The 13,155-nt window shown below is 44.2% G+C and overlaps 1 protein-coding gene across 1 annotated transcript in view; it reads right to left on the reverse strand.

Moving 5' to 3' along the window:
• Nucleotides 1-338: 338 nt before the first annotated feature.
• Nucleotides 339-13,155, reverse strand: part of LOC137431274 (uncharacterized) — a 117,225-nt gene continuing 104,408 nt past the window's right edge. The window contains exons 16-19 of the mRNA XM_078781789.1: nucleotides 11,985-12,041; nucleotides 6,881-6,985; nucleotides 6,202-6,736; nucleotides 339-6,072 (exon numbers count right to left, since the gene is read on the reverse strand). Coding sequence (XP_078637915.1) covers nucleotides 5,951-6,072; nucleotides 6,202-6,736; nucleotides 6,881-6,985; nucleotides 11,985-12,041 — 819 coding nt within the window. The 3' untranslated portion in view covers nucleotides 339-5,950. The remainder of the gene's footprint in view (nucleotides 6,073-6,201; nucleotides 6,737-6,880; nucleotides 6,986-11,984; nucleotides 12,042-13,155) is intronic.

Here is a 13,155-nt window from a genome sequence, read left to right on the forward strand (position 1 = left end):
GAGAAATTAGAAGTCATATGGATATTTTGGCAAAGTCAACGTGATGATCCTTTCTTAATTAATGCCTCAACCAGGTTTACAGAAACAAACTGCTGGGCTCTTCACATTGCTCCCGAGAGAAATGCACCACGACATCAGTCAGAATAAATTAAATAGATGTTTGTAAGGAAGATATTGCAAGTTCAAATCTGTCCTTGTCTTGCTCCACACTTGGCTCATTATTTGGTTTGTACAGAGAAACAAAAGATGTTGTCTGTACAAAGACACTGGCCATTGTGTGGCGTGGCACTATTATAGTGAAGGTGCTTCATATCATTTGTAACAACAGGTATCTCTGCTTTAGCTTCAATCCAGATATATTTATTTGGCAACACACAAGTGACTAACATTATCTTGCATCCAAACCAGGTGTTGGAATCACCATTTTATCCAATCAAGTGAATTGGGTCACAAAAGTACAACTACGACGGGTCATGCCATGTCAGGGAGGAAAACATTGATCTCTTTGCCCACACTTACCAGATTATAACATTACAATGTGTATGCAACCATGGCTGCAAAATAAAATACAAATGAATGACAATCAACCATTGTAAATATGAATGCAAGGCAAAAACAAGCAAACACAACTAAGAACTGCAGATTTCAGATGTTACAAGACATATAAACATGAATTCTGTACGTCAGCCAAAATAAACAGCAATGCTCAACCCGATAACTTGTCAATGTCCACCAGTACTGCCGCAGTGGATATTGCCTGCACTGCAAGCAGTACGACTCGCCATTCTCAGCACAATGAAGGTATCTGCAGTTGCTTGAAATATGACGAAGACAGCAAAAAAAAAAATGAAGGGTTTTATATGTCTCCAACACAAAACACCACAAAACACCACCACCATGACAATAACCACCACCACCTCCATAAAAACGAGGACATCGACAACAATATACCTGAACACTGTAACCCTCAGAATTGATCGCTGATTGCAGATAACAAATGAATATAGGTAACAAAGTGATGTTTGAGTGAACAAACAAAATGCATTCCAGAAATCGCAATGAATCGTTTTGGTTGGGGATCTCCTTCTGATGCGAACAAACACGACTTGTACGATTCATTAATTAAAAAGCCAGTTGTGGACATCAGCATTCCACAATTCCAGAAATCTGTCTGCAGTGCGTACGTTGGCGTGTATCGCATGTGTGCATGCACAACCAGAGCGGGATTTAAGTTTATCAGCCCCTCGGACATTATATAGTAGTGGAGGCTCCTCCTCCCCACCAACCTTGAAACGCTGGGGAAGGGTGGGGGGTGGAAGAGCTGCACTGCGTTACTGTGTATAGCTCCATAAACATTTCACTCCAACACTTTTTAAAGTGTTGATTCAGCCAACTTGCTATTCAGATTCAGTGTGATTGCGGCATTTTCATGTGATGACGCTGATCCACCCAAAAAAGGTCGTGTGACCCATGTGGCATGTCACTCGTTTGTCCGGAATTAGTTTGTTTCAAATTAAACCTTGGGATATTTGTTTTAGACCTTGAATTCCTTTCTCCCATCTGTACTAACTTTGAGACAAGGGAATAAATCAAAGAAGCTTTATAAATAAATTAATGTATCGTATGTTTTTGTGGGCCCCCTGGAGTTTGGGCCCTGGACAAATGTCCCCATTGGTCGTTCCCTAAATCCAGGCCTGTGCACGACCCACTGGTCAGAATGAGTTGAAAACTGGTGGTTGGCACTCAGGGCGTGCACGAGAAGGTTTTCGGTATTAATAAAGTTAATTGTCCTAGGAATTCAGCATGGGTGGTGGACCCTACTTCTCTCAATGAAAATATGGCAGAGAGCCACTGCTGGTGACAGCGGGCATTACAAGTCACACTAAAATATGCCAATTCTAAAGGAATGGTTTTTTGTTTGTTTGTTTTCTTTGAAGGAGTGAGGCTCATTGAAGAACAAGGTAGAACAGACAGTGGGACAACCATCAAGGGAATGAATGAACAGGGTCAAAGAGAGGAAACACTGAAACAAGCAAGTGAGAGGGTTGGGTTAGGAAGGACAGAAGGACACCACCCTTTTGCATCTTCAGATGCAAAGGGCTGCCGAAGTAGCTTTCTCAGCTATTGGGCACAATGATGGGCGGGTCGTCAATCTGACACAGGATACTCAAATGGCCCATTCTTCCCAATAAGCTGGTACTCATGTTGCTGATCTAGGAAGGATGACAAGACCCTTGGACATTAAGCCAGCCACCTTAACCGTTAAGCCAACACCAGGCTTTTCGGAAAGTCAATGCAGTAATAAAGATCATGTGTTAGAATTGTGGATGACAATAGAAGGTGGACTGCTGGCTTGAAGCCATGAACGGAAGCATGAAACAGCCTATAGAAGGTGGTTCTTTCGATGGCAAAAGCGAGAAATAAAAAAAGTGTAGGTGTGCAGTCAGTCTGGATTCTGGAAGTTCAACCAGGAGGGGGTTTCTGGGAGAACCCATGCAACCTGGAGTAAATAGGGAGGGCCAGGTAACAGAGCGCAGAAGGAGCAATGTCAAAAAATAAACGGTAGAAAACTTTGACCTAACGGAGACCATTGACCTGCCTACCATGCGAAGGCGGGGGCATAATCTTCTCCACGAGGGGGCAAAAGAGGGGAAAGAGAAGGGCGTGGAAATATCGAGCTGGAACTGCAGAAACGCCACAAACGCATCAACGCTTCCTCCCATTGGTAGACAGGGGAAGAGAGGGGCAAAAGAAAGAGGCGGGGCTTGAAAAGCAATGCGTGAAATGCGTGAGAGGCGGGGTCCAAAGCCAATTTGCATTCAATGCAAATTTCGAAAACTTCGACCTAACGGAGAACATTGACCTGCCTACCATGCGAGAAGAAACAGACCCTGTGCTTAGGACTCATCAAAGGAGATTACAATCATTTTTAGATATTTTAATTCCACAGAATCCAGGAGTGACGTGATGCTGGGACACCGACCGACCCATACAGGAGAGCAGCACTCCATTGAGGTACAACTGACAAAGGCCTTGTATACTGTGAGTAGCTTCGATATTCCAAGCAAAGATTTGGATTGACGGAGTCTGTGACTGGCTCCGTAGGCCAGCTTTGCTATTTGGTCGATCCAGGAAAGCCGATGGCTGATGGTGCAGAGGAGCGGTAGCCAATGGAGGACAGACTGCATCGGGCAGAAAATGGAGAAGCAAGAACGGCAGAGCAGGATTTGCGAACATGGCCACTGATGCCATCTGGGACAATCACCAAGATTGTAGAGAAGATTCCCTACCTTCATTGGCGAGGAATAGGTCCATTAGACAGTTGATATGTCGGGGTAAGATAGGAATAGAAATGAATGGGTTGGGTACACGATATTTGGAGGCAAAGACAGTGTTTAGACATTCTGCCTTATGTTGAGCAGAGCATGGTAATTCTAATTGATTCTAAAGCGCAATTATAAAGGGTTCTAAAGCGTAATTCCGATGGGGTTTAAAGGGTAATTCTAAAGGGATGCGTTCGTTTCTCAGTGTTGCCCATTTCAGGTGAAGGGGAAAGTTGGAGGGGAGCAAACACGAGAAGCAGACTTGACAACGCGCCACCATAACATAGAAGGAGACTGGTTGCAGAATTCAGCATCAATATTTGCAAAATGATGTTGTGTCCCTTGCTTTAAGATGGACAAACACTTGTTGTGAGCCTTATGGAACGAACAAAGGGTACCCTCAGTCAGGTTAGCTTTCCAAGCTGAGAAAGCAAGCTGCTCGACTGCAACCCCCTCCCCACAGGATTTAGTGTTCCTCGGTCTCGAGGATGGCCAGGAAAGCTGCAGATCAAATAACCTGCTGCATGAGAGAAAATAGACTTTTGTGAAAGTATTTCCAGGCAGATTCAATATCAGGTGCTGTGGAGATGGTGGCTCAATCCTTTTGTGAGAGACCCCTGCCTGTCAGCCTGTGTGAATTTAGTGACATTTGATGGTGTTAAGATTGCTCCCTTGAAATAGCAAGAGATATATGGGCATTGACAAGAAAGTGATCAGAGCCAAAAGGGCAGAAGAGTAACAAGAGAGATTGTATGGAAAATTAGGCTTGGTCCAAGAGGGAGGACATTCCATGTGTAGAAATCCAAATTGGGAAGTTTACAAATTGTGTCAAACCGACAGAGTCCCAGCAGGCATTTGATGCAATGCCATGGCAGGTTGTTGCTGAGTATGGTGACAAGGTGTTATAGAGAGTTGTCATCGTTGGGCAGAAGGTTTATTACACAGACAAACAAATGGTGGTTGAGGAGAGGGATACGCAGCCAGAGGTATACCAGAGGGCTTGGAGGGGTATGTGAGGCAATGGACAACAAGGAATTTTCTCAACCATAAGGACGCCTTCTTCACTCGTACACAAATTATGTTTCAAAAAGCAGACAAATACTTATTATTACAAAGATCCACAACTTGATGGAAATAACATGGTCAATCAAAAACAAATGAAATGTGGCCGCAATAACAATTGCAAAAAAGCAGCAGCAGAGAGGACTTCCATTGTTTTGAATACCTTTCTGCAGAACTCTCTGGGAAAGGAATTGCAACGGAACATTATAGCATAACAAACGGCATATTTAAGATCGCTCAAACAAGGTTTTATTGTGTCTTTTGGTAGTCCCTAATGTGTGTGTTTCGGCAAACAAAAACAAATCGAAAATCAGGAAAAAAAAATAGAAAAAGAAAAATCAACACACATTTACAACAGGTTACTCAATTGAAAACCCACTGGGTAATATGTTTCACGAATGAAAACACTGACAAGGTAACCAAATGATGTCCTGATGCTGTGAATTCATGCCAAAAACAGGAAAAACAACAGCAATAAATGGTTCAAAGTTACACTTGAGTTATGCATAATTGTTTTTCTTTTTAAATAATCTTAAAACGAATTCTTATTTGAGCACTTCCTTATATTTTCGTGCATTTAAGTTTTCAGGATTACCTATTTATTGCTGTGCCATTTAACCACCCATGAAAAACATCAATGCGGATGCTCTTTCTTAACTTTAACCACACACATACTGTTCACTCTGATGCCCCAACCCCAAGCTGGCTGCTTTTGCAGAGATGCAAATAACACATGTTTACACACTGGTCAAACTCTAACAAGTTCTTAAACCATTATATTTCATCCTCATTTCAGAAATTTCACTTATAAAGGGTGGAATTTTTTTTCCCCATTGGTCAGTGTCATCTGATAGAGACGTTTATCACCATTCACCGATAAAGATAGCATATTGCCAGGCTGCAAAATAGACCATTACACACTATATTCCTACCATGTGGTATTGAAGTCAAATTCCTTTTGCATCACAAATTTGGGAACGATCTTTCAACACCAGGAGCTTCTCCAACATGTTTTTTTTAAATACAGGTGAATTTAGCCGATATTATTTGCACCAATAATTCTGTTCGCAATTGGTTTTCTTTTTTCCAGAAATCCTTCCAAGTTCTGAAAAATACACCTGATACTGTCTCCTATCTACTACGGCAGAAAAAACACAAAGTAACAATGGGTTTCAATTGCAGTAAAGGAAGGAATTTAATTAGCAAACAAACATCAATCCTCTTCGGAGTTGTATAGCATATTAATCTGTTCTACAAAAAGCAAAAGTAAATATTAAAATCACAGAAGTTTAAATGCTGAAAAAGCATCGTTTCATCAGAGCATAACTATGAGCAAAATACCTGTTATTTTGACAGGTTTGGTTGGGGAGAATTGAGAAAATGAAAAATCCATAGAAGGTAAGGAGAATAAAAAGAGGAGAAAAATGCAAATGTGAGTGAGGGTTCCACAATATATAGTGTGGCCTAACATTAAAGAATGAAAAAAAAAAACACCTGTGTACATACGCACACAAAATAACCAAGCTACTTCAAGAGCAAGAGGGAAAAGTGAAGGCATTCTTGTTTTACGGTAGATTTGGGAAACGGTTACGTGCTGTGTTGATCGATGGAAAACCCATAGGAGGGACCAACTGGGATTGTGAGTAGGAAGGCACGCGCTGTTGCAGAAAGTTGCCCTGAGATGGACCTGTGGGGGGAAAAAACGTTTTTTTTTTTAAAGAAGAGAAATTAGGTGAATATTAACGCAAGATAACATGTTATAATACAAAGAATTAAGAAGTTTCCACAAGGACTGTCAAAAAAATTGCAAGTCGACCTGTATTATTAAGGAGGCTGGGTGGACGATCACCAAGGAAGCTGAGCCCCCGATCTCCAGGGAAGCTGAGAGGACGATCACCAGGGAAGCTGACAACACGGTCACCAGGGAAGCTGACAACACGGTCACCAGTGAAGCCGAGAGCACGGTCACCAGGAAAGCTGAGAGTGCGATCGTCAGGGAAGCTGAGAGTGCGATCGCCAGGGAAGTTGAGAACACGGTCGCCGGGGTATTTTAGAGAGCGATCACCGGGAAATTTTAGAGGGCGTTCGCCGGGGAATTTTAGAGGGCGATCCCCGGGGAATTTTAGAGGTCGATCCCCAGGGAAGTTAGGAGGGCGATCCACAGGGAAGTTAGGAGGGCGATCCACAGGGAAGTCAAGAGAGCGATCACCAGGGAAATCAGGAGGGCGATCACTGGGGAAGTCAGCAATGCGATCACTGGGGAAGCTTGGAGGGTTATCACCGGGAAAGTTAAGAGGTCGATCACTGGGAAAGTTTGAAGGACGATCTCGTCCCTTGTCACTGTTATCCAACTGCAGGGTGGGGAAAAGGGTTGGGAATAAGGGGGAGAGAGGGAGGAAGAGGGTGGAGCCAAGCACAAACAAGTAACTTACTTACCCCCGAAGACACAAAATCAGAACAATCAAAATATCTCAAAATGGAGCATTTCTTCTTACATCTGCAGAAATATTTAGACGATAATCCATCAAAGCCTGGGTGAGGAACTTGGACGAACGGAGTGCCAGGCGAGCTTCCTCTTCATTGGTGATCCTAAATGACATCTTCAAAAAAAACATGAGAGTTGAGAAACGTCTAATATCTTATAAATAAGTCAGTGCGTGTCTGTGTATGTGTCTGTCTGTCTGTGTATGCGTATGTCTGTCTGTGTGTGCGTATGTCTGTCTGTGTGTGCGTATGTCTGTCTGTGTGTGCGTATGTCTGTCTGTGTGTGCGTATGTCTGTCTGTGTGTAAGCGCATGTCTGTCTGTGTGTAAGCGCATGTCTGTCTGTGTGTAAGCGCATGTCTGTCTGTGTGTAAGCGCATGTCTGTCTGTGTGTAAGCGCATGTCTGTCTGTGTGTAAGCGCATGTCTGTCTGTGTGTATGCGCATGTCTGTCTGTGTGTATGCGCATGTCTGTCTGTGTGTATGCGCATGTCTGTCTGTGTGTATGCGCATGTCTGTCTGTGTGTATGCGCATGTCTGTCTGTGTGTATGCGCATGTCTGTCTGTGTGTATGCGCATGTCTGTCTGTGTGTATGCGCATGTCTGTCTGTGTGTATGCGCATGTCTGTCTGTGTGTATGCGCATGTCTGTCTGTGTGTATGCGCATGTCTGTCTGTGTGTATGCGCATGTCTGTCTGTGTGTATGCGCATGTCTGTCTGTGTGTATGCGCATGTCTGTCTGTGTGTATGCGCATGTCTGTCTGTGTGTATGCGCATGTCTGTCTGTGTGTATGCGCATGTCTGTCTGTGTGTATGCGCATGTCTGTCTGTGTGTATGCGCATGTCTGTCTGTGTGTATGCGCATGTCTGTCTGTGTGTATGCGCATGTCTGTCTGTGTGTATGCGCATGTCTGTCTGTGTGTATGCGCATGTCTGTCTGTGTGTATGCGCATGTCTGTCTGTGTGTATGCGCATGTCTGTCTGTGTGTATGCGCATGTCTGTCTGTGTGTATGCGCATGTCTGTCTGTGTGTATGCGCATGTCTGTCTGTGTGTATGCGCATGTCTGTCTGTGTGTATGCGCATGTCTGTCTGTGTGTATGCGCATGTCTGTCTGTGTGTATGCGCATGTCTGTCTGTGTGTATGCGCATGTCTGTCTGTGTGTATGCGCATGTCTGTCTGTGTGTATGCGCATGTCTGTCTGTGTGTATGCGCATGTCTGTCTGTGTGTATGCGCATGTCTGTCTGTGTGTATGCGCATGTCTGTCTGTGTGTATGCGCATGTCTGTCTGTGTGTATGCGCATGTCTGTCTGTGTGTATGCGCATGTCTGTCTGTGTGTATGCGCATGTCTGTCTGTGTGTATGCGCATGTCTGTCTGTGTGTATGCGCATGTCTGTCTGTGTGTATGCGCATGTCTGTCTGTGTGTATGCGCATGTCTGTCTGTGTGTATGCGCATGTCTGTCTGTGTGTATGCGCATGTCTGTCTGTGTGTATGCGCATGTCTGTCTGTGTGTATGCGCATGTCTGTCTGTGTGTATGCGCATGTCTGTCTGTGTGTATGCGCATGTCTGTCTGTGTGTATGCGCATGTCTGTCTGTGTGTATGCGCATGTCTGTCTGTGTGTATGCGCATGTCTGTCTGTGTGTATGCGCATGTCTGTCTGTGTGTATGCGCATGTCTGTCTGTGTGTATGCGCATGTCTGTCTGTGTGTATGCGCATGTCTGTCTGTGTGTATGCGCATGTCTGTCTGTGTGTATGCGCATGTCTGTCTGTGTGTATGCGCATGTCTGTCTGTGTGTATGCGCATGTCTGTCTGTGTGTATGCGCATGTCTGTCTGTGTGTATGCGCATGTCTGTCTGTGTGTATGCGCATGTCTGTCTGTGTGTATGCGCATGTCTGTCTGTGTGTATGCGCATGTCTGTCTGTGTGTATGCGCATGTCTGTCTGTGTGTATGCGCATGTCTGTCTGTGTGTATGCGCATGTCTGTCTGTGTGTATGCGCATGTCTGTCTGTGTGTATGCGCATGTCTGTCTGTGTGTATGCGCATGTCTGTCTGTGTGTATGCGCATGTCTGTCTGTGTGTATGCGCATGTCTGTCTGTGTGTATGCGCATGTCTGTCTTTGTGTATGCGCATGTCTTTGTGTATGCGCATGTCTTTGTGTATGCGCATGTCTTTGTGTGCGTCTGTCTTTGTGTGCGTCTGTCTTTGTGTGTGTCTGTCTTTGTGTGTGTCTGTCTTTGTGTGTGTCTGTCTTTGTGTGTGTCTGTCTTTGTGTGTGTCTGTCTTTGTGTGTGTCTGTCTTTGTGTGTGTCTGTCTTTGTGTGTGTCTGTCTTTGTGTGTGTCTGTCTTTGTGTGTGTCTGTCTTTGTGTGTGTCTGTCTTTGTGTGTGTCTGTCTTTGTGTGTGTCTGTCTTTGTGTGTGTCTGTCTTTGTGTGTGTCTGTCTTTGTGTGTGTCTGTCTTTGTGTGTGTCTGTCTTTGTGTGTGTCTGTCTTTGTGTGTGTCTGTCTTTGTGTGTGTCTGTCTTTGTGTGTGTCTGTCTTTGTGTGTGTCTGTCTTTGTGTGTGTCTGTCTTTGTGTGTGTCTGTCTTTGTGTGTGTCTGTCTTTGTGTGTGTCTGTCTTTGTGTGTGTCTGTCTTTGTGTGTGTCTGTCTTTGTGTGTGTCTGTCTTTGTGTGTGTCTGTCTTTGTGTGTGTCTGTCTTTGTGTGTGTCTGTCTTTGTGTGTGTCTGTCTTTGTGTGTGTCTGTCTTTGTGTGTGTCTGTCTTTGTGTGTGTCTGTCTTTGTGTGTGTCTGTCTTTGTGTGTGTCTGTCTTTGTGTGTGTCTGTCTTTGTGTGTGTGTGTCTTTGTGTGTGTGTGTCTTTGTGTGTGTCTGTCTTTGTGTGTGTCTGTCTTTGTGTGTGTCTGTCTTTGTGTGTGTCTGTCGTTGTGTGTGTCTGTCGTTGTGTGTGTCTGTCTTTGTGTGTGTCTGTCTTTGTGTGTGTCTGTCTTTGTGTGTGTCTGTCTTTGTGTGTGTCTGTCTTTGTGTGTGTGTGTCTGTCTTTGTGTGTGTGTGTCTGTCTTTGTGTGTGTGTGTCTGTCTTTGTGTGTGTGTGTCTGTCTTTGTGTGTGTGTGTCTGTCTTTGTGTGTGTGTGTCTGTCTTTGTGTGTGTGTCTGTCTTTGTGTGTGTGTCTGTCTTTGTGTGTGTGTCTGTCTTTGTGTGTGTGTCTGTCTTTGTGTGCGTGTCTGTCTTTGTGCGTGTCTGTCTTTGTGCGTGTCTGTCTTTGTGCGTGTCTGTCTTTGTGCGTGTCTGTCTTTGTGCGTGTCTGTCTTTGTGCGTGTCTGTCTTTGTGCGTGTCTGTCTTTGTGCGTGTCTGTCTTTGTGCGTGTCTGTCTTTGTGCGTGTCTGTCTTTGTGCGTGTCTGTCTTTGTGCGTGTCTGTCTTTGTGCGTGTCTGTCTTTGTGCGTGTCTGTCTTTGTGCGTGTCTGTCTTTGTGCGTGTCTGTCTTTGTGCGTGTCTGTCTTTGTGCGTGTCTGTCTTTGTGCGTGTCTGTCTTTGTGCGTGTCTGTCTTTGTGCGTGTCTGTCTTTGTGCGTGTCTGTCTTTGTGCGTGTCTGTCTTTGTGCGTGTCTGTCTTTGTGCGTGTCTGTCTTTGTGCGTGTCTGTCTTTGTGCGTGTCTGTCTTTGTGCGTGTCTGTCTTTGTGCGTGTCTGTCTTTGTGCGTGTCTGTCTTTGTGCGTGTCTGTCTTTGTGCGTGTCTGTCTTTGTGCGTGTCTGTCTTTGTGCGTGTCTGTCTTTGTGCGTGTCTGTCTTTGTGCGTGTCTGTCTTTGTGCGTGTCTGTCTTTGTGCGTGTCTGTCTTTGTGCGTGTCTGTCTTTGTGCGTGTCTGTCTTTGTGCGTGTCTGTCTTTGTGCGTGTCTGTCTTTGTGCGTGTCTGTCTTTGTGCGTGTCTGTCTTTGTGCGTGTCTGTCTTTGTGCGTGTCTGTCTTTGTGCGTGTCTGTCTTTGTGCGTGTCTGTCTTTGTGCGTGTCTGTCTTTGTGCGTGTCTGTCTTTGTGCGTGTCTGTCTTTGTGCGTGTCTGTCTTTGTGCGTGTCTGTCTTTGTGCGTGTCTGTCTTTGTGCGTGTCTGTCTTTGTGCGTGTCTGTCTTTGTGCGTGTCTGTCTTTGTGCGTGTCTGTCTTTGTGCGTGTCTGTCTTTGTGCGTGTCTGTCTTTGTGTGTGTCTGTCTTTGTGTGTGTCTGTCTTTGTGTGTGTCTGTCTTTGTGTGTGTCTGTCTTTGTGTGTGTCTGTCTTTGTGTGTGTCTGTCTTTGTGTGTGTCTGTCTTTGTGTGTGTCTGTCTTTGTGTGTGTCTGTCTTTGTGTGTGTCTGTCTTTGTGTGTGTCTGTCTTTGTGTGTGTCTGTCTTTGTGTGTGTCTGTCTGTTTTCAGATGTGACAGAGACCTACTCTGTGTGTGTGCATGTGCGTGCATGTGTAAAATACGTATTATATGTCACATATAATGTGTGCGTCCATAATATACAGCACATGTCAAGAATAATATAATGTCAATGAATTGCACTTTCAGATGCCATTTACAGTTAGCTTGCTTTATCATGTGTACATAAAAAGTTATTTAAGTTTTATGTTGCACAAGGACAACACCTTTGGTGGAGAAAAATCATTTGTCATATAAAAACAGAAAAATAGCTTGTCTTATTACAGGCGATTCCATTTTACACTATTTTCTCACAAGTTAAACATCACGTTTATGGGTTTTCAAACGTGCTTTCTTTGGAAGTCTGATAAAGAATGGGATCTCAGGACCTAATAATTGATAACCCAATGAGGTGTTCCTCAGATAAAAAAAAAATTGAAAGCTTCAAAGTTTTTTTTTAATGAAAAGTAAACCGATCGTGACAGAAGATGCAATCGACGGAGGGAAAAGGCGATGATTAGTTCGTGAGAATGATTTGACAAGTATGCAAATGTCGTTAATTTCATCCTTTAAATAAAGAAGGAATGCTAAACATGGAGGGAATAGGGAGGAATAAAACGTAAACTCCAATGTGCATATCATGATTGCCTTTGTGATATACTGTACATACAGTCTTTAAGTACTTCCAGACAGTCCTAAAAAATAGTGGCTCACCAGGTTTTCCAGCAATTCTGCGTTGCTTAGTCTTCGATTGAGCTCTGCATCATGACACTAAAAGAATGAGGAATAATGAAGTAAACATTTAAAAGTTCATGAGCTTCAGCAATAAAGTAGTCTTGATGGAACAGGGTTAGATAAAAAATTTAAAAAGCAATAACAAAAACTTTTTTTCATATTTAAAAAAAAAAGAAAAAAAAAGTATATACGTATATATATATGTATATACAGCAATACCCCGGCCTACGTCATTAATTGGTTCCATAAGCCGTGACGTCACTCAGTTTTTGACGTAAACCGGGCGTAATGCCTTAAAATGAAAACAAACACCGTAACAATGCAGCATTGATGTTAAGCACTGCCTGGTAGATGTTATAGTTTTTCCAAAACTGCCAGATGCTGATGCCTTCCTCCTCTGACGTTGCATTGACAGCCTGACGAAGAGTGCGGCGGAGATAGTAGCGCTTAAAAAGCGCTATCACACCCTGGTCCACAGGCTGGATGAGCGATGTGGTGATGGGTGGCAAGTACACCACCTTCGCATTGGAGTCAAAATCACCGAGGTTAGTGGGATGGCCAGGTGCATTGTCCAAAATCAGCAGCAATTTAAATTGAATTTTCTTCTCTCGACAATAGCTCTTGACAGCCGGGATGAAATAATTGATGAACCATTCTTCAAAAATTATGACGGTTACCCATGCCTTCATATTATTCATCCAAATGACGGGAAGAGACGCCTTCGGGATGTTCTTAAGTGCCCGGGGGTTCACCGCATGATACACCAAGAGCGGCTTCAGCTTGAAGTCGCCGGTGCAATTACCCCCAAGCATTAGCGTGAGCCACTCCTTCCCGACTTTGTAGCCTGGCATGGTCTTATCCTCCTTCGAGACAAAGGATCTGTCGGGCATCCTCTTCCAAAAAAGGCCCGTTTCGTCGACGTTGAAGATCTGCTCGGGCAAGAATCCCTCGTCCTCAATGATCTTCTTCAATGTGGCAGGAAATTCCTCGGCGGCTACGGTGTCGGCAGCTGCGGCTTCGCCCTGAATCTTGAAGTTGTGCAAGCTGAAGCGCCGTTTAAAGCGTGCAAACCTTCCAGAGCTTGCAACGAAGGTCGTCTCCTTATCCTCCGGGTACTTCTTCAGAAGATCCTGGAACAAAGACTTCGCCT

This window comes from Myxine glutinosa, chromosome 7 (genome assembly GCF_964187855.1).
Source record: "Myxine glutinosa chromosome 7, kmMyxGlut1.1, whole genome shotgun sequence".
Taxonomy (NCBI): domain Eukaryota; kingdom Metazoa; phylum Chordata; class Myxini; order Myxiniformes; family Myxinidae; genus Myxine; species Myxine glutinosa.